The 27,139-nt window shown below is 34.0% G+C and overlaps 4 protein-coding genes across 6 annotated transcripts; 1 reads left to right on the forward strand and 3 right to left on the reverse strand.

Annotated features, from left to right (window-relative positions):
• Positions 1-393: 393 nt before the first annotated feature.
• On the reverse strand, positions 394-870 carry LOC114722686 (histone H2A.Z-specific chaperone CHZ1-like). Its single transcript, XM_028908778.1, has one exon. The coding sequence runs from the start codon at positions 868-870 to the stop codon at positions 394-396; it is 477 nt and encodes a 158-aa protein (XP_028764611.1).
• A 7,190-nt stretch (positions 871-8,060) lies between these two features.
• Positions 8,061-16,560, forward strand: LOC114722696 (phosphomannomutase/phosphoglucomutase-like). Of its 3 annotated transcripts, none has more exons than XM_028908784.1 (18): positions 8,099-8,175; positions 8,790-9,005; positions 9,282-9,348; positions 10,256-10,439; positions 10,777-10,829; positions 11,410-11,498; positions 12,053-12,289; positions 12,495-12,559; positions 13,501-13,561; positions 13,636-13,753; positions 13,835-13,916; positions 14,021-14,093; positions 14,327-14,388; positions 15,012-15,107; positions 15,376-15,530; positions 15,611-15,707; positions 15,927-16,004; positions 16,084-16,560. In XM_028908784.1, the coding sequence occupies exons 1-18, from the start codon at positions 8,169-8,171 to the stop codon at positions 16,192-16,194; spliced, it is 1,851 nt and encodes a 616-aa protein (XP_028764617.1). In that variant the 5' UTR covers positions 8,099-8,168; the 3' UTR covers positions 16,195-16,560. The 3 variants fall into 3 exon arrangements, with proteins under 3 accessions (XP_028764619.1, XP_028764617.1, XP_028764618.1); XM_028908785.1 differs by having other exon boundaries at positions 15,611-15,692; XM_028908786.1 differs by lacking the exon at positions 8,790-9,005 and having other exon boundaries at positions 8,061-8,175.
• Positions 16,561-19,522: 2,962 nt separating this feature from the next.
• LOC114722687 (thaumatin-like protein) lies at positions 19,523-20,065 on the reverse strand. The gene has a single exon (XM_028908779.1). The coding sequence runs from the start codon at positions 20,063-20,065 to the stop codon at positions 19,523-19,525; it is 543 nt and encodes a 180-aa protein (XP_028764612.1).
• A 2,377-nt stretch (positions 20,066-22,442) lies between these two features.
• LOC114722688 (protein P21-like) lies at positions 22,443-23,143 on the reverse strand. The gene has a single exon (XM_028908780.1). The coding sequence runs from the start codon at positions 23,141-23,143 to the stop codon at positions 22,454-22,456; it is 690 nt and encodes a 229-aa protein (XP_028764613.1). The 3' UTR covers positions 22,443-22,453.
• Between the last annotated feature and the right edge of the window lie 3,996 nt (positions 23,144-27,139).

A 27,139-nucleotide genomic window follows, 5' to 3' on the forward strand; every position in this document is an offset into this window, starting at 1 on the left:
TTTAAAAAATTAACAAAGTGGATTAAAAGCTTTTAATTAATTTTTATTACTTTTTATATTACTTCTTCTTTTTATTAAAATTTTAAAACCACGCTTTTTCAATTTTTTAGCCAAAAAAATTAAATAAATTAGTTAATTAACAGTCACGAGGGGACAAAAACTCAACACTCAAGTGCATCCTGCGTAAGGAAGATCTTATGGCCATTTCTTGCAAGGTAATCTACATAACTTCTCAATGCTTCTCTACTGAGCGTAGTGTAATCTAATATCCCAATCTTCATGCATACGTTGGAATTCTCCAGCAAAAATGTGTATATTGGGCCTCCTTCTCTCCATATTAAGTTAATGGCTTCAATGGAATCTATTCTTTGTATGTTCCCAATGAACAAGCATCTATCTTACCAAGGAATCTTCAAAAACACTCTTCTTCATAATATTCCTGAAGGCCATCCTGAACGCTGTACAACCTTCTGTAAATTTTGTTATTCCTGGCTGAATATCCCCATCTTCTGCTTCATCATCTGGAATGTCATTATTCATATCACTCACAGTTGGCTTCCGAGCATCTTGCCCTCTTGCTTCGTCATCATCAGAGAAGTCATCACCTCCTTTGTCTTCCTCTTCAGTTATATTATTGGTAATTCCAGACTGAATACCACTGCCATCCTCATCATCATCATCAGAATTATACTCCCGTGCTCGATTGCGGATAAGTTTCTTCATTTTCTTGTCCATTTTAACTTTCTTCTGTACCTGGGGCGCTGGCATCAATTTTGGCTTTTTATTTGACTTCTTATGACCATGCCTTTTAAGTAACTGCCTCTTTTTCAGGCTTCTCCCAGATTCCAGCAGCTGAGTTTCTTCAGCCATGGACTGTATAACAGATAAAAACACACATTAACAAAAGGCAGCTGAATAAAGAAATAGACTTAGGGATAGTAATTGACCCAATTAAACTAGGAAACGACCAAAGCCCCGTGAAATTTAGCCCAGAAGATTAGTGGAAATCCTCAACATTTGCGCCCCAAACTTTTAACCTAGCATAACGAGATGGGACCTACTCTGAAAGAAATAGAAACAGGCCAGAAAGCGAAGAGGCACAAACTAAAAAAGCAAGGTCTATGAACCTCTTCTGCCATCTAGAGGTGTCCATGAGATGAGACAGGGATAAAGACCTCGTAAATTAGCCTTTTTATTGGGCTTGAGTCAGGATTCTTTGTGTCCTTTTTGTTTTTTTTTTTTGGCCTTTTGCTTTGAGCCAAATTTTTAACTATGACTGGGCCTTTGAAAATGGACATATATTTTTTAATTTGTAACAAGGGATCATTTCTCTAAAATTTTAATGCGTCTTTGGTCACCTGTAACTGTAAGGGTGTTCAAGGCCGGCCCATCCCGGTCGGCCCGTTCCGGTTCCGGTTTTATTGGGATGGGACGGATCCGTCCCAAAATTTTTCAGGACGGGATAAACCGGGACGAGACAAAAAAGGGACCGGGATGGGGTCGTCGTCCCGTCCCGGTTCCTTTTTTTTTTTTTTTAAATTGTTTATCCTATTTATATAATATCATTTTTTTCATATTTTTTTAAGATTTGAGACTATTGCATGGAACTATGGATATATTTATTTAGAGTTTTTATATTTGTTGATGATTTGAGATTATTGATGATTAGAATTTTTAGCAAGTTTTTATTGTGTTAAAAGCTTTTATTTAGAGTTTTTAATGACTATTATATGTAATATTTTGAACTTTTGTTTAAGAGTGTCCAAACAAATAAAAAAAAATAAAAAGATGTTTTATAATATTTAAGCTCAAAAAAATATAATTAAAAAAATCAGATTTTTTTTTAAAAAATTAAAAAAAAAATTTCGGGATGTCCCGTTCTGACCGGGACCGGGACAATCCCGGGATGGGCCGGGACATGGGATAGAAAATCTGTCCCATTATTGTTCATTGGGACGGAACTGGGACGGGCCTGTCCCGGTCCCGATCCGTCCCGTGAACAGCCCTAGTTACCTGCGACTCTCGCTAATTGATTCAAGCCAGGCGAAGGCAAGAAGAATCACAACTAATCAAATGGGGACAGCTCACAGTGAAGGCAAGAAGACGGCAACGTGGCAGTCTCACGAGGAGCAGAACTAGCACGAGGAGAACAGGGCAAGAATTGAATTAACGGCAATGCATTTAGATCGGACCAACAATAATTTGCAATCACCCATGTTTGTGCTTAATCTTTACAAAACAAAGTCCCAAAATAAAAGAATGTTTAAATCAAGAGAGAGCATAATCTTCTCATTGCTTTGTCCTATTTTCTGCACATGCCATTTTAAATAAAATAAGTTCAAAACAATGGAAGTAAAAGAGATAAAATGAGTGAAAACTTTCCAACAACGAACAGGGCAAGACCCATAGGTGCGAGAAGCTAACAAAGATGAGTGAGAACTAAGAACAATGGAGAGCTGAGAAATGAACAAAGTTGAAAGAGAAAGAACACAAGAAAAGAGAGAAACCTGGTAGGAAGCGAGTTATAGGAGAGGGATGATATGGCAATGTGTAACCTTTGGTTGAGGTGAGAGGTGACGGACGAACAGTAACAGACAATGATGGGCTGAGAGTTAAGCAAGGTTGAAAGTTGAAAGCTTGCGTCGAAGCGACAAGAAGGAATTATCTTGACCCAGGAGGAGAGAGATTGGAACCTAAACTCGTAAGGCTAAACAGCAACGGTGTTGGCCTAATAAAATAAACTGTGATCTCACCTAGCAAGACCGTGAGTTATCGGTAGACTGTTAGACAGTGATGACTTCGAGGATGCTGGAGAAAATAGCGACGACAGAGGCTCTTGAGGGGAAGAAAGGAGTCGAAGGAGTCGAAGGAGTGACAGGGGCCGAATGGGGTTAAAAATTAGGGCATTTGCCAGTGGTCTTTCGTGAATTTGTCTATATTTGCAATTTTTTTTAAAAATTATATACACCAAGACAGGACCGGGACAGGACAACCCGTCACATCTAGCATTTTATGACTAAGGTATAATTACTCTAAAAATAGTTAAGGGTCAGAATATTAGTGTTAATGTAGATTGTACAACTTTTGATGTCAAATCAGGATAGGAACCGAAGTGGAATTTTTAGTATTTTGAGTAAGTCAGTATAAATTAGAGAAATATGACAGAAAGCTCTGAAAATTTCTAGAAAACTCCAGAAATTAGAGGAAATTCTCTGGAACAAGATGATGGTCCTAGAAGTCAAAAATATGAAGGAAATTAATTAATATTAATTTTCTAGTAATTTTCGCGCTATTTGACTAATTAGGAAAAATTAGTCAAATTTAATTATTTCATGTACTCTAAGGTCTCAGAAAATTGAAAAAAAAATATATATAATACCTTGAAAGTTTTAGAACATTGTAGAAGTAATTTTATTCCCAAACTAGCCCCAGAGTAGCTTTAAAAATATTTAAAGCTTATTTAAGCCAATTAGGGCTTTTATCCGGGAAATTCAAAAAGAAATATCTAGAAGGGGAGTTAAATTCCAAAAAAATTCATGAAATTTTCTTGAAATTAAAGAGAGATTTTAAAACTGACAAAGAAATTTTTTGAGTCCTGAAACTCTAGAAAGCATTTCCAAAAGGAAAAGTGATAGTTTTAGCCACTATTTTTTACTAGGATTTCTATTCTTTTGAAAGTCATTACGAGGGGTGATGACTCAAAAGTAAAAGGTGATGACTCAAAAGTAAATGATAAAAGATAAGGATAGGTGGTCAAAAATATCAGGGACAATTATGGTGCTGTCAGTACAAAAGTTACTTATGCCGGTAGAAAGTTATACAACATATATTGTGAAAAATCTTCTTCCTTCTTGACTAATCTATTCTTGGTGCCACTTGGAAGGTGGAAGAAGCAAGGAGAAGTTTCAAGATGTGCATGACATAAGCCCTTAGGAATTATGACTTCATATATATCAATTATCAACCAATCACATAATTTTGGCTATTTGAAAAAAGTAAAGGGCAAAATTGTGCAAAGACCTTTATAAAATCCCATCTTCCTCTCCCATCTCCCTCACATTTTGGTTCTCATAGGGGAAACTCTTGAGAATTGAAAACTTGAAGCTTGAAGAGGAGAACAAGGCAAGAAATCAACCAACCAAACTTGGAACCAAGGTTAGTAGTTAATCCTAGTTGGTTTAATGCTTAGAAATCTTGGGTTTTATGGTTGAAAATCCATAATTTTTCCTTCCCCTCTTGCTGACCGAAATTATAGAGGAATGGTGGAGGATGATTTTGATAATGGGAATTAGTTTAAGAGGTTGTTTATGACTTGAATCAAGTAGTATTATGTGATTATGGTTGATAATGTTGTTGTTGGAAATTTGGGTGAAAAAGAGAAAGTATTTCGGCCTAAGGGGTTCAAGAGGAAGGAAGATGAATTTTATAATTTTGAGCTCATGTTTGGATTCTCTGTGAAAAATCATATAGGATTGGCCTAAAAAAATAATTTATGGATGGATGGAAACAAAACTCAAAAATTAAAGAGAAAGAGGTTAAGGGTTTTATTCAATTTAAACATTAAGTTTTATTATGACGTGAAATATAATAGTTATACCCCTTGTTGGATAGGCTTTGACATTTGTGAAGGAAGGAGTCAAGAACAAGAAGAGAGTTAAAGCTTACTCTACTTGAGGTAGCAAGATTTAATTAACTTTATTGTTAAAATTGCATTGTTATTACACTTATGTTATTGCCTTTGGATGGTTGAGCTATATAAAAGTTTACATATGACTTGTAGTTCCTCCTTGCAATGTTATGCCTTGGCTATTGCATGTTAGAGTTTCACAAGGTATGAGTTAATGTTAGTTCCCTAACAATGGCATTTAGTAAAGTTGTGTGATAATGATGCTTGTTAATGCTTAGTTGATTTTATCTTGCTATTGGGATTTCTATGAAATCTCATTCCTTCCAAATTTACCATGATTCAAGCAGGGGCAAAGGTGCTTCGAAGAGGGAAGAGGATAATGGAAGAATAGCTTCATAGGTTTATATTCCATGGCATAAACTTGATATATGTATGTAATGATGCTGGATATTGTTGCCTATGGAGTTGTAAATTTGATAAATATTTTGAAGTAGTTCTAAATGAATTTGGCCATGAGATTTGTATGCTTAAAATACACATCTTGAGCTTTAATTCCATGGGTAATTCACTGGGATTGGAGATGTGTGCAAATTATAGTGATTTTTCAAAATCAGTGCTTTAAATCTAGAAAACAATTTAACCATATGAATGGTGTAAATTCCATACAGTTCTATCACTGTTCCACAATGAGTTAGCCTCTGAAAGTATTTTCTTTATGTAGATCTCTTTGAAAGCTTTCAGTGACTTGGAACCATCTTGTTTTGATTTTTCTAGAATTAGTTATGAATCTTCAAAATTGACCCAAAAATCTGGATTTACCAAATGAACAATAGCAGGAAAGCAAAAATTCCAGATTTGTTTTCTTGCACTGTAAGCCGTCCAACGTGGTTCCAATTGACATAAAATGAACTCAAATATAGTCTATAGCTAAGGGGTCACAAACCACATCCTGCGTCCTGTCTAATATTCTGTCGCATCTCAGAATTGTCTCGTCCTGAAAATTTTTTTGTCCCATCTCATCTCATCCTAGAGTCATCAAAACTAAGACAGACCCATCGGAACGAGAGAATTTGAACACTTCTAGTTTATAAGTAGCTTTTTAATCATCATTATAGAATACGAGACAAATATATTATAGAAGTTTTGTCTCAACTTACATGAATTGTGCTTATAAGAGATTTTCACTGCTATCTCAAACAGGCCCGAGAAAGCAACGGGAGATTGAATTTTCGCATTGGTTGATATATTATCATTGTAAAAGGGTCGTTTGCCTATATAAGGAATATTACCGTGATGAGGATCACACTTTTTTCCCCTTATTTTGAAGAATTCCCATTTGATTTGCAGATCTGAAAATGAGTTATTCCTTTTTTAATAAGTTCAGTAAATTATTTTTCTATCTTGTTTCGCAGAATGTGTCAAAAAACATTAGGATAGGCACCATTAAACAATGGGTTAAAAGAAAAACAACATGCATTGTTTTTTAATAATATTATTTTATCAGTTTATATTAACATATTGCCATGTGAAGATTTTCGTTAAAGAATTTTTTTGCTCTGTGGTTCAGAATGATTATTTAATATGGAAGATGACTTTTATCATATCCTTCCTAATATTTTAATTGGTACAAAGTAGAAGTAACCAGGGCTTTTAGAGTGTTCGTTCTTCATACATGCATATATATATATATAGATGTAGATAATTTATCTAACTTATCTAATAGGAAGTACATTTTCTTAATGTTTTTGTGATGATTATTGGAATGAAATGAAACTATTGATTACATAAAAGTAAATTCATCTTGTTTGGCAAAAAGAAAATTCATCTTGTGCATTGTGGGGGTGATGCTTTACTAGCAACGTCATGTGGTAGAATTTTTGTTTTTAAATTGATTAAATTGTTTTCCTATTTATTATGCATTGGTAGAATTTTCTTTATGAGAATTGGTTTTAAGAAAAGGAGCATAATGTTATTTAGTGGAGAAGTTGAATTGTAATACTCCTTCGGTCCTAAATCTAAGACCTTTATACTACTATAGATAATAGTCTTATATTTAAAATTGGAGGAGTACTATTATTGGTTTTACAGTTGTGATCATGCTATGCTGATGTTATGGAATGATAAGAATTTTATATCAAAAAAATTCTTCCCGTGCAAGTAGTTCAAATTAAAATGAAAATAAATTTGAAGAATTTAAAATTATAATAACTTTTTTTTTCTATTTTTTTCCTCCAAAAATACTTGGGATTATTTTTTTTCCCCAGAATACTTGGATGATAGGGGCTAGAGCTGGGAATCAAGGCCGGCCCGGCCCTTCAGTGTTGGCGGGCTTAAAAGGGCCGGTCCTCCAGGGCTGAAATTTTAAAATTACCCCAATTTGCTAGGCCCGACCCTTAAGCTACAGGATCAGGGCCGGCCCACGGGCTTTTAACCCGTTTAAGAAAAAATACTATTTTTTATATTTATCATATTTTTTTTATAAAAATATAAAAATAAACCAATAAAATTATTAATAAAAGACATAAATATGAATAAAATTAAGTCACAAATATAAAATATCATCATATATAAATATTCATCAACATCTAAGAACATCTAAAACATTCATTAACAAGATAACAACATCTAAAAGTTTTATCTATAATACAATTGTGTCATAAATAAACACTATCATTAATCTTTTGAAACTTCATCATCACTATAATTAATTATTTTTTTCATAAGTATGCTTTTCTTTCGTAACAAAAATATCAAGTTTTTCTTCTTTATAAAAATTTTATTTTTAAATTTTGCAATCTAACTATTATTTTACTTTAATGTAAGAAACATTGTTGTTGAAACTTATGAATTTCTAATTCAAATTATAGAATCACAAGTTATATAAGTATAAAAATATTCTATTATCAAATATATATATATATAGTTTAAAAATATCAACACATATAATATAAATCAAATCATTATTAAAGTCCAAATTAACCCAATTTTTAAAAATTTAATTGGATAAATTATTGTCTAAAACTAAATTTAATTTTAAAATGATAATAATAACTAAATATTTGAAATATTATTAACAATGTAAAAAATTAATAATATTAATATTATATAAAAAAATTTAAAAAATAAAAAAATTATAAAAGGGCTTAAAAGGGCCGGCCTGCGGCCCTCCAGGGCCGGCCCTTTTAAGCCCTCAACTCTTTCGAGCTTATTTCTCATTTTAAGAGAAAAATATCAAGCCCGATTCTCATAATTTCAAGGCTTAAATGGGCCGGCCCGACGAGCTCGGCCCGTTTTCCCGGCTCTAAATTTTAGGGGCAAGCAGAGCACGCAGCACGTGGCCGGAAGGAAGCGGCGTTGTCAAGATCCACAACGATTCCCCCCCCCCCCAAAAAAAAACAAAAAACAAAAGCCAAGCAGTGTACAGTACATACCACTTGGCGATTTCTCCATATACCTGCGCGCACACACCTGCCCCTTCTTCCACCTTCTCTTGGTTTCTCCATCGACGAAATCGAAAACCATTCCAAATTTCGATCCTCCAATGGCAGGTAACAGTGGAACCTACTTCCCATATCGGTTTAAATTTGGGTTTCATGTAATTGTAGTTGAAATGATATAGTTTGACTATAATGAAGATATCAGTGAGTGATTTCTTTATTGGATTGTCGTCAGCCGCAATATCCTAGTTTCGAAGCATTAGCGTTTGCGTGTTAGTTCTGACACACTCATGCAATCTGGGCTTCAGCTCAAGTGTTTCTGATAAAACGATGAGTGGATGTTGAAGAAAGCTCCAAAGACTAATTTTTGGCAAAAGCTGGGTTGGATTAGGTGTGATGTCCGGTGAATTAGCTTTTCTTATTTCTGTACTGACGTAATATTGGATGAGGGATTATTGATGGAAGAATGTTTGAAATGGGGCCGTGGGTGTAGCTTAAGAATTTCATGAAAATTCTAATATTATATGGTTTACTTATCCGTAAAGAGCCATTAACAACTTGACCTTGTTGTCAATCTAACCCACGTGGTAAAAAAATATAGAAAGTTAATTTAAAGGAATTTTATGAGATAGAATCATAGCAAGTGAGAACTGAGAAAAGGTTTTTGGCTAAGCTTTTATGAATCTGGATCTGGAATCTGATAAAAATGGTAAATTTTTATGCAGCGAAGATTGTCCAAAATGTTTTTGTATCACAATGCTACCAACAGAATAGGCAGTTCAGCACCCCCAGTCGAAGGGACTATTTTTCCCCTTATAAGAACATCTTTCTTCCCTCCCAACAAGGGAAGTTGGCATGGATTGGCACCTCTTCCATGCAATTGCGAGCATTGGCAAAACACCAGAATGATTTTAGTATCCAGAGAAATATTCACTGCAATGGTCTGTTCTAGACTCTCATTATGCAGGTTGCTATCAAGGGAAAAACTATACTTTTAACACATTCAAACTATAATTCCTTCTCTTTACCAGTCCCTACTCTTCCCTGCACTTCTTTTAATGATTGTTATGCATCTATATTTGTTCTGTGAATGGGCGTACATTGTCCTTGCTCTTTTAGTAGGATTGGTTGTATGATGTATCATGCACCATCTGTCATGGTTATCTAATCTACTTCCTAATGGATATCTGTTTCTTCCATTTGGTCCATTTTTGCAGCTTCTGCCTACACTTCTGCAGTGCCATTTCTAGACAAAGTTGATTTTCTAAAGCTTCAAAATGGAAGGTCAGGAAAATTCCACTAAGATATATCCACATATATATATACATGCATATTTTAAGTTTGGGTTGTTAAGACTTCTAATAACATGAGTTCTAATTTATTTCATATTGTTTTTCCCCTTCCTTGTATTGAATTTCTTGCATAATGTAGCGGAGAGACATTACTGTTTTACTGGAAAGTTAATGCTATATGGATGGAGTTAATAATTCGTGATGTAATTATAATTTTTTTGGGGATTTGCATCTAATTTAGAATTAGGACAACTTCAAATTAAATTAAGGATTTCAATGGAGGCATTTTGACTTACTAGGTATATGCATCCTGATTCCTGAAGAATTCGGCTGAGCATTTGAGGTCCTAGCTTCAAAATTTTATTCATAGTATTTGGCCGATACATACAGGAGGAGAAGTAGGTTTTTCTACAATAAAAAGAAAGTAGAATCTACAATTTAAATGATAGATATCAAATCTTGTCCAATCTGATTATCTTTCCCTAACTAAGATAGAAGATAAAAACACATTAATGTTCTGATTAACAATTAACTAGAGAAACCCATCTCAATGGGCTTGGCCTTATTTTGGTGTCTTCCAGCACATCCTATATTGTAGTATTGTGTTAGGACTCAATTACCTTTTTCCCCTTAAATTGCCTGTAAATCGGCTGCCTGTTAGAAGTTGCCTTGATTATTATTGATAAATTGATACATTGAATTTGAGTTTTCTTGTTTTTCCTTCCTTGCTTCCTTCCTTCATTTTTTTTGTTTTTTGGATGTGATTCCTTTACGCTGGTCCTGTCCTACTTCAGAAATCTCCTTTCTGCAGAAGCTCATCATGTCCCCCCTTTTATGTAGTCAGCTAGGGTCTAGCTTCCTGCAGACTTATGTTGTTTATATGATACAAACTTAAACAGTGACATACGCGGTGTGGCTATTGATGGTGTTGAGGGAGAGCCAGTTAACCTCACCGAACCTGTTGCTGAAGCAATAGGAGCAGCTTTTGCTGGATGGTTAGTGGAGAAAAAGAAAGCAGATCCCTCTAAGCACTTGAGAGTTTCTGTTGGCCATGATTCCCGAATATCTGCAAAATTCTTACAGGTCAACATTTGTTACTTATATCCTGTGGTGGTGGTTTCTATCTTGTGCATTTGTGTCTTTTAAGGCTCTGGTGATTATGTTAAATTTGAAATGGCCTTACAATTTAATATGATTCTATAGAAGCTTACTGTCTCAATCGAATAAACAGGCTCACACAGAAACTCACTGTCTCAATTGAAATTAGCGAATTAGATTTTGATTTCAGTTCTTAATATGCATGGCTTTTGTTTGGAAGAGACCTTTCTTACAACTTTCAAGTGGAAGGGCGTGTACATAAATAGCTTACCATATTATCCTTATCTGGTTACTGACTCATTGGTGATCAAACCAATTTCAGAATGCGATCTCTCAAGGTCTTGTTGGTGCTGGCCTAGAAGTTGTCCAGTATGGGTGGGTGATAGCTGTTTTCCTTGAATTTAGTACTCGTATGTTCTTTAATCTTACACAGGATTGCTAAACTTGTGTGAAACTTTTGCTGAAGTTATAACAGATATTGGCTACAAGATAAATTCCTTAAGGTAAGGATAAGAGGTAACAACGGGGCTCCTTGAGTAATAAAATTCAAGACTCCTAATTAATAATTCAAGCCAGGTCATTCTCCTAATAGTGGTTAGTTTTACAGTAACTCATATAATAGTGAATGAGATTGGTAATCTGCTATTATTGGTTACCTTCTGAGCTTCTTCGAAATGGAAAATAGATTGAGCTGCTTTTACTTTTGATTATAAAAATGGGAGTTTTAATAATCTCTTCAATGATATTTCATGGAAAGCCATTTAAAGTGGAGCATTTGTGCGCTTTAACAGATTTATTCAGTGCTTCTAGGTCTCGGACATAACCTAGCTAGCTTATTTCCGTTTCAACGAATGAGCTTTTCATTGAATATGTTCTTACCATGGATACTGTTATTTTTCTTCCAACGTTATTGATGGCCAAGTGAGCTGATATTTTATTTTTCTCCTCTTTGTAGGTTAGCATCCACACCAGCCATGTTTAATAGCACTCTCACGATGGATGAGGCAGTTTGTTGTCCTGTTGATGGGTCCATTATGATAACTGGTACATTTTGATTTCACTGATTCAATGACTCTTCTTCTACTTTTTAAAACTTTGGACAAGGTAATGGAAATCTTGTCCTATTGTTTAGGAACTATCAAACATAAAAGTTTGAGTTGTCAGACAGAATCGCAGGAATGCCATAAGAACCTTTAACATGCTTTGTTGCTTGAAATCTTTTTTGGCTTGAAGTGTAGAGATGCACAGCCAACAGCATCTGCCTTTCTGTTGAAGTTTTGACGGTTACAAGCAAGGATCTGACACCAAAAGGAAAATAAGGAAAAGGAAAAATAGTTAAGCTTTTAAAAACTTACAAAAACTATGGTAAGACAAACTTTTAATTCATAACAAGAACTCAAGCTGTTAGGTTGAATATTTAATACAAACTCTGCAAGCATGATTTGACACTTTCCTGTTAACTACTGTGTGTGTGTGGTGCAAACGACATTCTAGAGTGAATTTCTATCTGGATTGTGGTAACTAAAGTAGTTTCATGTATACATCACCTTTTAATAGTATTACATCCGCTAATTATAAATTTGCATGTTTATGAACAGCAAGTCATCTGCCTTTCAACAGGAATGGATTTAAATTTTTCACAAACTCTGGTGGGCTTGGGAAGGCTGACATTACAGACATCTTAGAGCGAGCTGCAGACATATACACAAAATTTACAAAAGAGAGTTTGATGAATACGGAGGGAAAGGCTTCAAAATCCATTAAGAAAGTTGATTACATGGCTGTGTATACATCTGATTTGGTGAAGGCAGTTCGTAAAGCGGCTGGAAACATAGGTATGAATTCCCTGAAATACTGCACGACAGTAAGTATATTTAGGAGATATAGATATTAAGTTCTTGAATGAAGTGGAGATAAGAAAAGAGACGCTTTGCCTCTACAGACTCTTTATATTGTGTTGTAACTACTTCTCTGGTTTGCCAATTTTTTCTCTCTATATGTATTGTTCACTAACTATCGCATGATACTATCAATCCACAGAGAAGCCATTGGAGGGATTCCACATAGTTGTGGATGCAGGCAATGGAGCAGGAGGATTTTTTGCGGTAAATGGTCTTTATTATCTCCTTGTTCTTTTTCAAATAATATTTTGAGTATTAAGGCATTTATGTCAGAAAGATCCATCAAAATGAACTTGCAAACTAAAGGAACAAAATATATACTCATTAAATCATTAACAAACATGTAGTTTTCTACGGACAAATTGATAGTGTTTAGAAGTGCCTATGACATTCACACACAATCTTTTTTGAAATCTGACGGGAGGAAGACAAGGGGTGAATGTTGGATCACAACAATCACTGCTCTTGCGAAGCACTAACTGCATTACTTCTAAGCCTCAGATTGGCAAATTGAAATCAGACGAAACAATAGGAGGGCTAAAAACAACCACAACAAACCTTATCTTGTTACATGAAGTTGGCTATGTGGATTACATTACATCATTATGCTCTATCAAAAATCAACTCTTCATATATACCTTTCACCAAGAGATTTCTTTGGTATTCTTTCCAGTCTCCTTCTACGTCTTTTCATAAGGCTAAAAGCTATTTGCTCAACTTTCCTCCCTGACTATCACGCTTCTTTGCACATGTTTAAACCATCTTAAACAATTTCTTTCCATCTTTTTTGGTATAGATGCCATGCCAACTTTTCTTTGTAAGCAGTCATTGTGGACCTTGTCTTTTCTTGTATGATTGTACATCCATCTCAACATCCTTTTCTCCGCTACCTTAATTTTTTTATCTTGTTATCCTTTTAATGCCCAATATCCACTGCCATATAACTTTGCTAACTTTATAGCTATTCAATAAAACTTCCTTTAAGCTTAGGAGGTACATACATTGCAGTCATAAGTGGCTCTCATTGCCTTCCTCCATTATGACCACTTAGCTTGAATCTTATGCATAGCATCCACATAAATTCCTTTTATCTTATGCATAACATCCACATAAGAAATTCATACATTTCATCAATGATTAATCAGGCAAAAGTTCTTGAACCACTGGGTGCAATTACTACTGGAAGCCAATTTTTGGAGCCAGATGGTAATATCTATCTCTTGGGGATTGATTTGAGCTGTGTATTGTGGTCAAAATTTAACTCAATGTTTTGTGTTCAGGCTTGTTTCCAAATCATATCCCTAACCCAGAAGATAAGACAGCAATGAAAGCTATAACACAGGCGGTTCTTGATAATAAAGCTGATCTTGGAATTATCTTTGATACTGATGTTGACAGGTAAAGATTTTCTTATTTGTTTCATTCATGTGCTTATTATTTTTTTAAAAAACAAAATCAACATCTATCACTTTCATCTAGATCTGCTGCTGTGGACTCCACTGGCCGTGAATTCAACCGGAATCGCTTGATTGCTTTAATGTCAGCTATTGTTCTGGAGGAAGTATAACCTTTTCCCTTAGCTATCTCTGCCCCAGTACTTGTAATCTGAGACTTGTGTAAATATTTTGGCTGACTTAATTATTTTCCTTTTATCATTTTCCCTAGCATCCTGGAACAACAATTGTCACAGACAGTGTGACGTCTGATGGCCTCACCTCATTTATTGAGAAGAAGCTTGGTATGAACGAATTTAATTTGGGCATGATCTTTAGCCTCTGACGGCCCCCTTGGTGACTTGGTGTTAGAATAACTCGGACCTATTCTTTGTTATTTGAATTTCAAAGTACTTTTGCCTTCAAAAAAACACTTATGGAATGAATAATCCAAACCTGTCCTTGCTTCATTTTGAATTTCAAAGTAATTTTGCTTTTAAATGGTGTCAGTAACATGCTAACTGCACTTTCTGTTAAGGTGGGAGACATCATCGGTTCAAGAGGGGCTACAAAAATGTGATTGATGAAGCTATTCGACTGGTGAGATGAGAAGTTCTCTATCATGGCTTTTCCATGGATAATATGCATGATTTTTGTCATGTGAGGCAACCCTATCGTTGGATCGGAATTGTTATGGAATTTGATCATGAAAGAGAGAGAAAAGAGAGATGTCGGGAAAACATAGGGGTTTGAGAGTAAGAGAATAATCTGGGAAAATATGAATCTTATTGCAAGGCAAATCAGGTCCGTGTGCTGCATTTATTTATAGGCATAAATCTGAATAAATAAATCTACTAATCTTATCCAAATCTCACTAATATAAATAAATCCTGATAAAAATCCAAATAAGTAATAAATTTAACCAAATCTTATCATAGTTCATAATTACATATCAAGAATACTTCACCATCGTTTGAGATTTGAACGTCATAAATTTTAATTGAATTTATTCGACAATGAATCCTAGTATGCATCCTACCTAGTTATTGCTGCTCATTGACAAGCAGATAAAACGGAAACTGAAGTTATGCACAGAAGAAATTTATATTCTTTATATTCGTCATTCTTTATTTATTTATTTTATCTCCGCATGCTTTGACATGGATCTCTGATTTCTATGTAATTAGCTAGATATTTGCCTCATGAAGCAATATTTCTGACAGAATTCAATTGGCGAGGAGTCACATCTGGCAATTGAAACCAGTGGACACGGAGCTCTCAAGGAGAATCACTGGCTTGATGATGGCGCATACCTCATGGTAGGCTTTTATTAAAGCTATGTCATCTAGTCAATCATTGACTATTGAGTACGCTCTCATTTTGGTCCCTCAACGTATTAATTTGCCTCGATTCTTATTCCATATATCCTTGGCACATTGCATTTTAAGCAAACAAGGCTGTAAAGACTAAATTGAAGAGGACTAAATTACGTGAATACTTGATGAATTATAATAGCAAATCGCATGCCAAGTCAAGGAAAAAATGTCTTGTTAGGACAGAAATGACAGTTGGTCCTGTGATATGCAGGTCAAGATCTTAAACAAACTTGCCTCGGCAAGAGCTTCCGGAAAGGGTGGTGGAAGCAAGGTTTTGACTGATTTAATAGAAGGACTCCAGGAACCAGCTTGTGCTGTGGAACTGAGACTAAAGATCAACCAAAATCATCCGGACCTTAAGGGAGGGTAAGTTGCTGTATATAGACTCTGTTCGCGTGCACCTGTATTCTGATGTTGTGAACTCACTTAGAAGCCAGAGTTTTCAGATCATTTCGGGATTATGGAGAAGCTGTGCTGAAGCACTTGGAGAACTCAATTAGCGCAGATCCAAAGCTACAAAAGGCACCTGTAAACTATGAAGGGGTATGCTTGACCTCATTTGCAGATAGATTTGAATCTGTTGGCAGTAATTAAAATGAATTTTTGCAAAGCGTTTATGAAAAAGGCATCTCAATATCGAAATGGGAAACCATGAAATACAAATCCAGTATAAAAATAGCTTACCTACTCTAATTGGTTTATGTATTCTCATGTTTTCAATATAATTTCATCTTGTCCCCCCTCATTCTGGTTATGAATTAGGTCCGAGTTTCTGGCTATGGCGGATGGTTCCTTCTCAGGCTCTCACTCCATGACCCTGTCCTTCCCCTTAACATTGAGGTAAAGGGTTCTTAAGCCTTTGCTTGAGCAGTTATGCGCTGTACTGAAACATTGCAGCTAATTCGGAATTATCATCTAGGCACCAAGCAATGATGACGCTGTAAAGCTTGGACTCTCTGTGGCTGCAGCTGTAAAGGAGTTTGCAGGCTTAGACACATCTGCTCTGGACAAATTTGTAGGAGCATCATAGTTTTGGTGCTTCAATTCTTGCGAGGCTTGCGAGCTTGGTGCTGAAAATGCTTTTGCTTCTTGTATACCTGCGTAGGCTGCAATTTACCCAGAAGGGGATCTTTGGTCTTCAGCTCCTCATACAGCTTGAACTGTGAGTGAATAAAGAGGTTGAGAGAGCATTTGGAGGAAATCTTAGCTAACACTTAGGGTTGTCCAGTGTATGCTTAGTAGTCCGAACCTAGTAATTTCTGAATTGGATGATCTGATGTATTCAATTTTTAATTTTGTTGCGTATGGCCACCGTGGTGCGCTCTTTTTTGACTCCTCCTTTATTATAGTTAGGAATGTTCTTTGGATTTGGTTAATTTAAAAGTAAGTTCTTTAATAACGGGGTACTATTTTCGGTTATAAATATAAGACTATAATCTACTTTGTCTTTCATATTTATCTAAATTTTCCTAAGGTAGTTTTTGTAATAATAGTAATTTTAGTCAATACACTTTATTAGTAAGGATATTTTAGAAAAAATAACACTTATTTATTGCAAATAACTAATATAACTATTTTCTTAATCTATTCAAATTAGTCAATTAGCTTTTATATTGAAAGAGGATAGCTAAGATTCGAAATAATTAGATTATGCCTTTGAAACTCTGAAACGAATTGTGATGAGAGAGAGAGAGAGAGAGAGAGAAATCTCTCTTTTTAAAATGCGTAAGCCCCAAATCAATCCCCACTATTTAACAAATGCCAAATCAGTCCGAGGCCAAACTTAGCACCAGCTGCCACGCCCTTCTTTGCAGTTGGTTTTTTTTTTTTTACCAGATCTTAACAGTTAGTTAAACCACTAAAGCATCTTAGTAAACTAATACAAAATATAACCTCCCAAGTATAAGTGCCAGTCAAAGATTTAATCTAATTTTAAATATAAAATGTAATCTAGCCTTTAATATTTATTTATTTTACTCTCAAGTAATTATATAGTGATTGCATAAGAAGTTATTGTCAAAAAGTATTTCAAATACACATGATTAATAAAATATTTTAGAAAAAAACAGCATCTATTATTACAAATAACTAATTTAATTAATTTTTTTAATATTTATAAATTATTTATCTAACTCATATAAGAAGCCTATCAAGCTTTGATTGCACAAACAATGAATTAATTATTAACTTAGGTGTTAATCACAACAGATTACTACTTCCGCTCTTTAATATAAGAGTTAATTTGACATTTAATTGGGTTTTAATTATAAGACTCCAATCCACTTTATCTTTCATATTTATCTATTTTCTTCTAAAGTAATCTTTATAATAGTTGCACATGTTAAAGATTTCATCAAATGGCAATTCTAACTAATACACAGATTAGTAAGAGTATTTTAAGAATGACAATACTTATTTATTATAAATAACTAACTTAACTAATTTTTTTAATCTACTCAAATTAGTCTGGTTATTATGTTAAGAACCGGAGGTAGTAGCATTTATCAATTCTTTTCATTTTTGGTTTACAATTTTGTTACAAGTTTAAGAAAATTTTGATATTATAGCTATTAACTATAATATAATAACTATTGACCATTGATCATAACATATTATATTGACTGGACAAACATTGAATTAAACTTAATAAAACACATAAACTTGACACTTGAGATTAAGTTAAGACATAATGTATTCCGTCACTCATCAGCCATTTGTTGCCTCCCTCATTTCGCACCCATCGCCCCCCGTTTTTGTTCAGCTCCACTTCCTTAACTGGTATACAAGAAGAAAATTGAGCTGCAGGTCTAACCCATCGAAGATAAGGGGGTTAGAATCGGTTAAAATCCAACTCGCAATAAATAAGCATTTTTAACCCACCATCAAGCCCGCAACTTGTCATGAGTTAGCTCACGAGAGTTAACTCGCGTTTTATTTTTTATTTTTTTATTTTATTAATTATTATAATGATATTACTAGTTATAGTTTTAAATATAAGAGCTAGTTGATTAATTTGAGTATATTAAGAAAATAAGTTAAGTTAGTTATTTGTAATAAATAAATACTGTCTTTTTTAAAATATCCTTGCTAATAAAGTATATTAGCTAGTACTACCATTATTTAAAGGACTACCTTAAAAAAATACATAAATATGAAAAAACAAAGTGGATTAGGGTCTTATATTTAAAACTAAAATAAAATTCAAATGAAATCTTATATTAATTAAGTACCGGAGGTAGTGTTATATGTCACGTCTTATTTAAAAAAACTAAAAAAATATCTATATCATTTATTTGATGCTTTCAACCAAGTATTTGGAAAGAAAACAAAAATTTCATTATATATTTTTAAATTAAATAAGAAAAAATATTTAAAAAATAAATAATTGTTGCCAAGTCAACCCACCAAGGCATGTCAATGTTGGCTAAAAGCCAACCCTCATACAAGCGAACCTCAACCTGCACTGTATAGATTCAACTCGTCACGAACAAACCCACAATCCATGAATTGGTCTATATTATCACCCCACATGCTGATAACAGAAGGGTTGCATGAGAATTTACCGTAAAAATACTACTTATGTAGAAGCCCAAGGGGTCGAAGAAGCTATGACGACAAGACGATCACAATAAAAATAAAGACATCAATCCAAGTTTACGGATACACACATATATCATCAACCCCCAATTATATTACTCAAGCTGAGAATTTATTACTCCTTCCGTCCCTTATTATAAGAAACAACTTTTAAAATCTTCAAAATGTTAAATTTAATTAAAAGCAATAAATATGTAAAATATATATTTTTTAAATTATACCTTTGTTTATAAAGCGAGTATATAAGAGATAATGAGTAAAAATTTAGTGCAAATAGATAATAAGTGGCATATATCTAATAAAAATAAAAGTGAAAAGATAAATTTAAAATTTTAGATAAGAAGGGTTTGTTTCTCATAAGGACAACCACTATATGAAAGAGATTGCTCCTGATAAACAGGGATGGAGTGAGTATATTTTCAATGATACAAGTTCACATGTAGGACAGATATTCTTGATAGTACTACCACCAACTCATCATGACAGGGTTGGTTAAAACCCAACTCACCTACAAACATACCGTTTCCACAACATGTGAGTTGACCTCCATGTAGTGATAACCGAAAGGTTGCATGAGAATTTAACGTAAAAATACTACTTATGTGGAAGCTCGGGGGGTCAAAGGAGCTATGACGACAAGACGACCACAATAGCAATAAAGACATCCTACATGGGCAGATGTCCTGAGAATGAATCTCATTACATTTACTGCCTTATTTGAAGGTAGGAATATGAAAACATACTACTTTAAATACTTGCATCTAATCTTGAGGGCAAAAGACGACCCTATAGTTGGTTCCTGATGGGCAAGTGTGAGATTTAGTATTGTCCTGTGGATAAAGATAAGCATCAGGGCACTTATTGTCGTCGCATCGGAGGCCACGGCATTCAAAGGTTGGAGTGAGCTTCATCGGAACATTGAAGCCACTTATCACTGAGATAGCATAGTAGTCATTATTCTTCCAGTTAAGGAAGAACTCCGCCACGGTGGCCGACGGTTCGCAAGAGAGCTGGCCTCCACAATCACCGGTCTCGCAGTGCCCACGTCCCCACCAGTAAAAGATGCACTTGGTTTGGCCCCATATGCGAGCACGGAGGGGTCCTGATGTTGCCACGCTTAAGACGGTCGATCGGCCGGGATCCAGCGGTTGGCCTCCTCCTAGCGGGAAGGCGGAACCAGCTGCCCACACCGTGTAGGGGCAACTGTTTGTGACCTCAAACTGTGCGGCCTGGGTGAAGGTGAAGTTGATGAGAGCTGGAAGGAATAGTAAAACCAGGAGGTGGCTTTTGACGATGAGTGCCATTTTTTGAGCTAGGGTTTAAGGGAAGGTGACTGGTTTGTGAAGAAAAGAGACATCAACAATGGGGTATATATAGGGTTTATCAGGCTGGGTTGTTCTGAAATTTTCGACGATGATGATGTTATCAAAGTGATGCAACAGGCCTGACACCATGGAAGTGGATCTTGATATTGTGCTAGTCTAGTCATGATATTGCCCTAAAATATCTTCCATTTGCTCAACTGTACATAAAATACCATCTCGAGTAGGATGACGATAACCCTGCGATATAACTAGACATTCACTCTTGTTTTTCTACATTTTTTTCACTTGCAAAACGATATTAAAGATAAATAAGTAATTTATATTGAAAATAAGTACTACTACCTCCCGTCCTTAATATCATAGTTCATTTAATTTTTATTTTGATCATAAATATAAGAGTTTAATCTATTTGATTTCTCATATTTATCTATTAGTCTTTGTAGTAATAATAATTCTATTCAATACACGTGATCAACAAGAATATTTTAGAAAAGACAACTACTATTTATTACAAATAATTAACTTAACTAGTTTCCTTATTCTACTCAAATTAGTCAGCTAGCTCTTATATTAAAAATCGGATGCCAGGTAATAATTCATAAATGTTACCTTCTTTCTATGTGTTGCATTGAGTTTCACTTCTCATAGTGTGTGAATAATGTGGTGCATCACTTTGTTTTGGTTATCGCCTAATATTTCACATATCGATTTATATAGGTAGATTTTGTTATTAAAAGAATTCTATCAACAAATTATGTGTCATCGTGTTAAAGTCATTTCACGGGTTAAAAAACTATTAGTTCTATAAATATATATTGTGTGAACTCAAAGTCTTCTTAAGTCACTTTAAACTTGAAACTAATCTCTATTGGATTAGAAGTGTTTTGGGATTTAAACTTGCGTTCTCCTTCTTATAGAGATGAGAACTATTAACATATATTGTTAAGTAGGATTAGTCCAGTTGATAAAGAAACAATTTATCTATAATACAGCTTTGGATCCTATTATTGATGTGAAACTCAATGATAAAACAATGTTTGTAAATGCTTTTTGGGCTTCAAGCAATTTGTTGTATCCTTTTTGCACTATCAAGATCTAACTCACATAAACTTTTATAGCCTGTTTGGTTTGATCTTCTCTACATATATTTATCGATTCTATTGAGGATGTTTACTTGTGTTTATGTATAATGGGAAGGAAATGACATTATATGTAATCATAATCTCATGTGCATTAGAATTATACGTTTGAAACTCATGAATGTGGATTACATCACATGTTAAAAGACACTCATATCCTTATTCATATTCCTTAATTCTTACCTTCGTGATTATTCCTCCTTCTCCTTCTACCTCACCTTCATCGCCTCCTTCCTCTGCCCTCTGCCTTTGTCGTCGGCCTCGTCAACTACCTCCGACACCTCTCTGCCTTCGTTGTCACCCTTTTCATCCCTATAAATCGCTGCCACTCTTACTCCTCCCTTTGCCTTTATCGATCACCACCTAAATTTTCTTCATCTTCCTCCCACCTAAATTTGAAGGTCGTTAATTAGACTAAAATCTGTGAGACCCACCAGCCCCACCTTTGTCTTTCCTCTCCCACTGATTTCATCATCATGAATTTATTGCAAATGTGGTCTTATAAATAATTTATTTTTTTAGTTCGCAATGTGATTCTGTGTTTTGCATTTTTTATTTTTTTTAATTGATTGATTTCGGAGTGTGCGTGGGTGGGGTTAATTATTTTATGGCGGCTGGGGAAAGGAAGATTGAAGGGAAGAGAGGAAAGAAACCATAATTTTTATGGTAGATCGAATGGAAGGAAAGGGGGGGGGGATTTTGTGAGGCCGTTATGGTCTTTTCACTTTTAAGAGCGCTAAAATAAATATAGAAAATTAATTTTGTTTCAATATTTCCACTGTTATAGTACGTTCGATCCTTAATATAAGAACTAGTTAACTAATTTGAATAGAATAAAAAATTGGTTAAATTAGTTATTTATAATAAATAGGTGTTGTCTTTTTTAAAATATTTTTTACTGATAAAATATATTGGTTAAAACTATTATTATTATAAGAACTATCTTGTAAAAAATAAATAAATATGAGAAATAAAATAAATTAAAATTTTATATTTAAGAGCAAAATAAAAATTAAACAAGCTCTTGTACTAAGTACGGCAGGTAGTATCAAACAAACCCATGATAATCTGCATTACACTCCATTATATTCTCCATCATTATATTCCCTTGCATTAAAAAAAAATTAAAACACAGCGGATATTTTACAAACCATTGATGTGGTATACATTAAAAAGATAGTGGTTATTTGGAGTGAGAAAACACAACACAACGTACGACGCACATATTCTAATTCAAGGGGCAAAAGACAACCTTATAGTTGGTTGTTCCTCCTGGGCAAGTGAAAACGCTGTCAGCATCATCCTTAGGGTAACTATAAGCATCGGGGCACTTATCCTTGAAGAATGTTGAATAATTAGTGGGTCCACAATTCCCAGAATTGCAACAATATTGATCCGTTTTAAACACCGTGCAAGGGTTGTTGCAACCACCTGGAGCTCTTAACTCGTTTAAGCACTGCCGGTTGATGTCAACGGCGCACCGGATTCCGCGGCACCGATTAGACGTCGGACTAAGCTCCATGGGAACATTGAAGCCATCAACAAGTGAGATATCAAAGAAGTCCAGATTCATGTATTGGTTTAGGGCAAATTCTGCAAGTGTGTTTGGGGGTGTCCCATCGGCTTGGCATCTAAGGAGACCTCCACAATCGCCGGTCTGGCACCGTCCACGGCCCGACCCGTCGAATTTGCAATTGGTTCGGGCCCATATGCGAGCACGGGTAGTGCCAGCAGCCACGTCGAGGCTCCACGTCTGGCAAGGTTTCAGTTGCTGGCCGCCGCCTGGCACAGCTGCCGCCCAAACGGTGTAAGGGCAACTGTTTGTGACGTCAAACCTAGCGCCATGGGTGAAGGTGAAGTTGATAACAAGAAGGAATAAGGAGAACACAGTAAGGAAGCTCTTATTGATAACACTCATTTTTGTGATTGCTTGTTGAAGAAAAGAAGTAAAAACAATGGAGTATATATATAGGGTCAGCAAAGTGGTGGTGCTTAGCACATTAAAAAACCGGTGGTGATCGGTGAATCAATGTTGTGATTGGTCCAGGCAAGAGTTTTGAACAGAGTAATCAAGATGCATGAATTTTCTTAATTTTTTTTTTCCTTCTCTCCCCGGTTTTAACTAAAGTGATCGATGCCATTTTGAATGAAAAAGAATAAGAGTTGGTCATATTTGTGTTTTAATAACTCTTATTTGTTGGATTATGTGTATTTTATACATAAATATGTTCTGAATGTTTTGTGCATTTGTGAATTAATAACTTTTTATTTAAATAATATTCTTTTCAACCAGCTTACATATGAATAATAAGACCTAGATACAATGTATCGATTCACTTTGTTTATATCTATTATATTTGTTTTTTTTTCCAAACTAATTTACCTAATCTAAACTAATAAATAAAATATAATATTACATTGGGTGTGTTTTCAAGATCAAGTCATATTTATTATAATGAACTAATTAATTTATTTAACTGCTTTAATCTGCTCAAATTTATTAAATAACTCTTTCATAAAGGACAAGAGGTAGAGGACTATTTTGATCATCATAACTGAGTTATCCCAATTTAATTATAATTAGACTACTAACACTTTAACTATTATTATCGCTTTGAATGGTTTTGAAGTTGACATTGTGCCATGTATTATGGTTGGAAAACGGGATCCACTTGTCCTAAAAATTGTATCTGCACTTTTTTCCTCCACTCACGAATTTAAACAAACAAACAAATAAATACAAGAACAAATTGCCAAATAAAGGTTATTATTCCGCTTAAAATCAGTTCAAACTACCCGTGCATTTTTTTGTTGTTGCATAGAGTTTGAAGAGTGTGTTAAAAGCAAAAAAACAATTGGTGTAGGAAATTTAATAGCACTCTCTAATATTTAATATAAGATCCATTTTTTAATAATCTTATAATTGTAGAAAACATTTTTTTATACCGGTTTATAATTTGTTTTATAAGCAAGAACTTGATTTTTTTAATATATATTTGCGTAAATTTAATTATATGCAGAATATGGATGTGGTGGCGCTGTTACAACAAAAGTGGCCGAGTATAGCAATGGAATTATGTGGCCCTACTTGGTATTGCCTCCGGTCCTATTTATAAGACCTAGTTGACTAATCTGAGGAGATTAAGAAAATAAGTTAAGTTAGTTATTTGTAATAAATACATGTTATCTTTCCTAAAATATCTTACTAATCAGGTATATTGGTAAAACTAATATTATTAGAAGGATTATATTGAGAAAAAATATCTAAATATGAGAGACAAAATAGATTAAGATCTTATATTTAAGACTAAAATAAAAATTAAATAAGATCTTATATTAATAATCGGATATAGTACATGGGATTGAGAGGTTGGCGTTAGGATAGGGACAGGGATTGGCCTAAATGGTCTTGTTTGGTAGGAGGGTCTGGAAGTACCTTCGAACTGAGGAATTGCTGAAGCTACCCTGGGATTGAAAATTCAGGGACAAAATTATCCTCGTTTTAACTTGAAATTGCCTTCACCCCACCACCTCTTCTCACTTGTCTCCCATGTGCTCATCTGAAGCGTTCAAGGAAGCTTTTTTTTTTTTTTAACTAAGCATATGTATTCTTTTATTAAGACAATCCTATTTGAAGCATTGTTTGAAACTAAGTGTGGACACCTTTCCTAACGGAGATTAAAACCCTGGTTCACCACATTTTGAAAGACTAACCTTTTCTGTTAAATCCAACCCGATTGATTGTTCAAAGAAGCTTTTTTTTTTTAATGCTAGGCACGAGTATTCTCTTATTAGAAACAATCATATTTAAGGCACTGTTAGACACTAAATGTGAGTCAACTCTCCCAACAAGTATTCAAATCTTAATTCGTTGAGCTATAAAGGACTAACTTCTTTTACTAGATCCAACTTTATTAGTCGTTAAAAGAAGATTTTTTTCTGGGTTGTCCAAAATATCTTCCACCCGAATGATAAGAAACTAATCTCTTAAGGTACTATCAGATGTCGTGACGGGAATCCCTCCCAATAATATTTTCTTCAGACACACTGCCCTAAAGATTAAACTTGAAACATGATTTTTAAAGTACTCAAGATCTTTCTACTTAGATCAATACTTGTTGGTAAAGAAGAATTTTTTTGGTAGCATTGACCTAAAAGAATGGGAGCAATTTTTAACATGCGACAGACCGTCAGATGGTCCTGCTAATTTCTGAACTTGACCCAATACTTCCTAATTATGATCCAATTCATCAGAATTAAATGAAGCCGTTGGGCTACTCCCTTTCTGCTCCAAACAAACAATGTGACGTTTTGGGTCTCTTATAGTTGAATGGCTAATACACTGACCATCAAATTTCAAATATATTGGTCCCCAGAGTGTCCACAACAACTTGTTCCTTTTCAAATAAGAGACGGCACTTCAATTCTGAAAACAAAATATATGTTATGAATATTGCATGAGTGGATGTCCATAACCCCTAACCCTTAGAATTCTCATAGGATTCCTCACCTTCAAGTGTCATAAACTACATAACCTCCCTAATGAATGTTTTTGGGAGGAGTTTCTTATTGTTAATGCTATTATGATGTTCTTTATTCCTTTGTAACCTTAGTATAGGACTTCAATGCTTGGAGGCCTATAAATAGAGGGCATACATGAGGCATTTGTACCTTGAACCAAAGTGAATGAGAAAAGGCCATTGTCTTCTCTATCTCTTGCTTTCTTTTCTACTCTTCATTCTCCTTATTTCTTGTAGTTTTACAATATGAGAAAAGGCCATTGTCTTCTCTATCTCTTGCTTTCTTTTCTACTCTTCATTCTCCTTATTTCTTGTAGTTTTACAACACGTTATCAGCACGACCTTGCTCTGAAAATTTGAGGTATAAACCCTTCGTAAGATGATGCACTCTTCTCATCGTCTAATTATCTCCTTACTCAATCATCACAATATATATCTATGTATTGACTACATATTAACTTTATATTATCTCCTTTCTTAATTATCATGTTTTATATTATATAATGTTACTCTATTGTTCTTTTCTTTACATTTTAATTTTTTCATTATGTTATATATATTTATTTTATGTTAACATTCTGTTTTATTTTAAGTCATTTTATTTTTGTTGTCACATTGTAAAATATTATGTTTGTTTCAAATAATTGATGTAATTTATGTATCATCTCCATTTGGTATCTATGGTATTTTACATTATTTTATCTGTGTTGTACTAACTCTCATATACATATAATTTACAGTGTCCCATGTTGTTTTATCTATATTGTACTAACCCTTATATACATACATATATATATATATATATTTACTGTTGTTTTATCTATATTGCACTAACTCTCATATATATATATATATAATTTACACTGTTTATATATATATATATTTTTTCCTATCATTCTATTTGTTCGTATTTATTTATGTTGTTTATATATGTTGTTTATATAATTTATTTATAATAAGGCCTAATAATTTATATGTTGTTTATTCATTATTTATCAATTTATATTTCGTTTATCTCACTGTAGCATTATTTTTATTTTTATTTTTAGTTTAATTTTTATTATATATTAGTTAGTCTATTGTAATATTTATATATTTATTTATATTACCGCATTTACATTACCCCCTTCCCCCTATATATATTTATATATACATTGTCTCTATATTATTATTGTAACTAATTATTTGTGTTGTTTATTTTTTTCCCCTCATATATGTTTATTTGTCATTGTTTATTTATTCATTTATTTTGTTTATAATTTTAAAGAATAATTTATTTATGGGTGACTTTTGAATCCTAATATTTTATTTATTGTGTTTCAGTGTGCATCAATTTTATTATAATTCTAATTTTTGTTATTATCATTTTAGTTTGATCCATGGCCAATCTTACC

The sequence above is a fragment of the Neltuma alba genome, unplaced genomic scaffold (assembly GCF_004799145.2).
Source record: "Neltuma alba isolate B1F8T4 unplaced genomic scaffold, ASM479914v2 tig00012103_pilon, whole genome shotgun sequence".
NCBI lineage: Eukaryota > Viridiplantae > Streptophyta > Magnoliopsida > Fabales > Fabaceae > Neltuma > Neltuma alba.

Excerpts from the sequence above, each read along its gene's own strand:
- LOC114722686 (XM_028908778.1), bottom strand. The coding sequence starts at position 870 with ATGGCTGAAGAAACTCAGCTGCTGGAATCTGGGAGAAGCCTGAAAAAG.
- LOC114722696 (XM_028908784.1), top strand. Across the intron at positions 14,094-14,326 it reads ATTTATTGAGAAGAAGCTTG|GTGGGAGACATCATCGGTTC; the intron begins GTATGAACGAAT and ends CTTTCTGTTAAG. Across the intron at positions 15,108-15,375 it reads ATGATGGCGCATACCTCATG|GTCAAGATCTTAAACAAACT; the intron begins GTAGGCTTTTAT and ends TGTGATATGCAG.
- LOC114722687 (XM_028908779.1), bottom strand. The coding sequence starts at position 20,065 with ATGGCACTCATCGTCAAAAGCCACCTCCTGGTTTTACTATTCCTTCCA.
- LOC114722688 (XM_028908780.1), bottom strand. The coding sequence starts at position 23,143 with ATGAGTGTTATCAATAAGAGCTTCCTTACTGTGTTCTCCTTATTCCTT.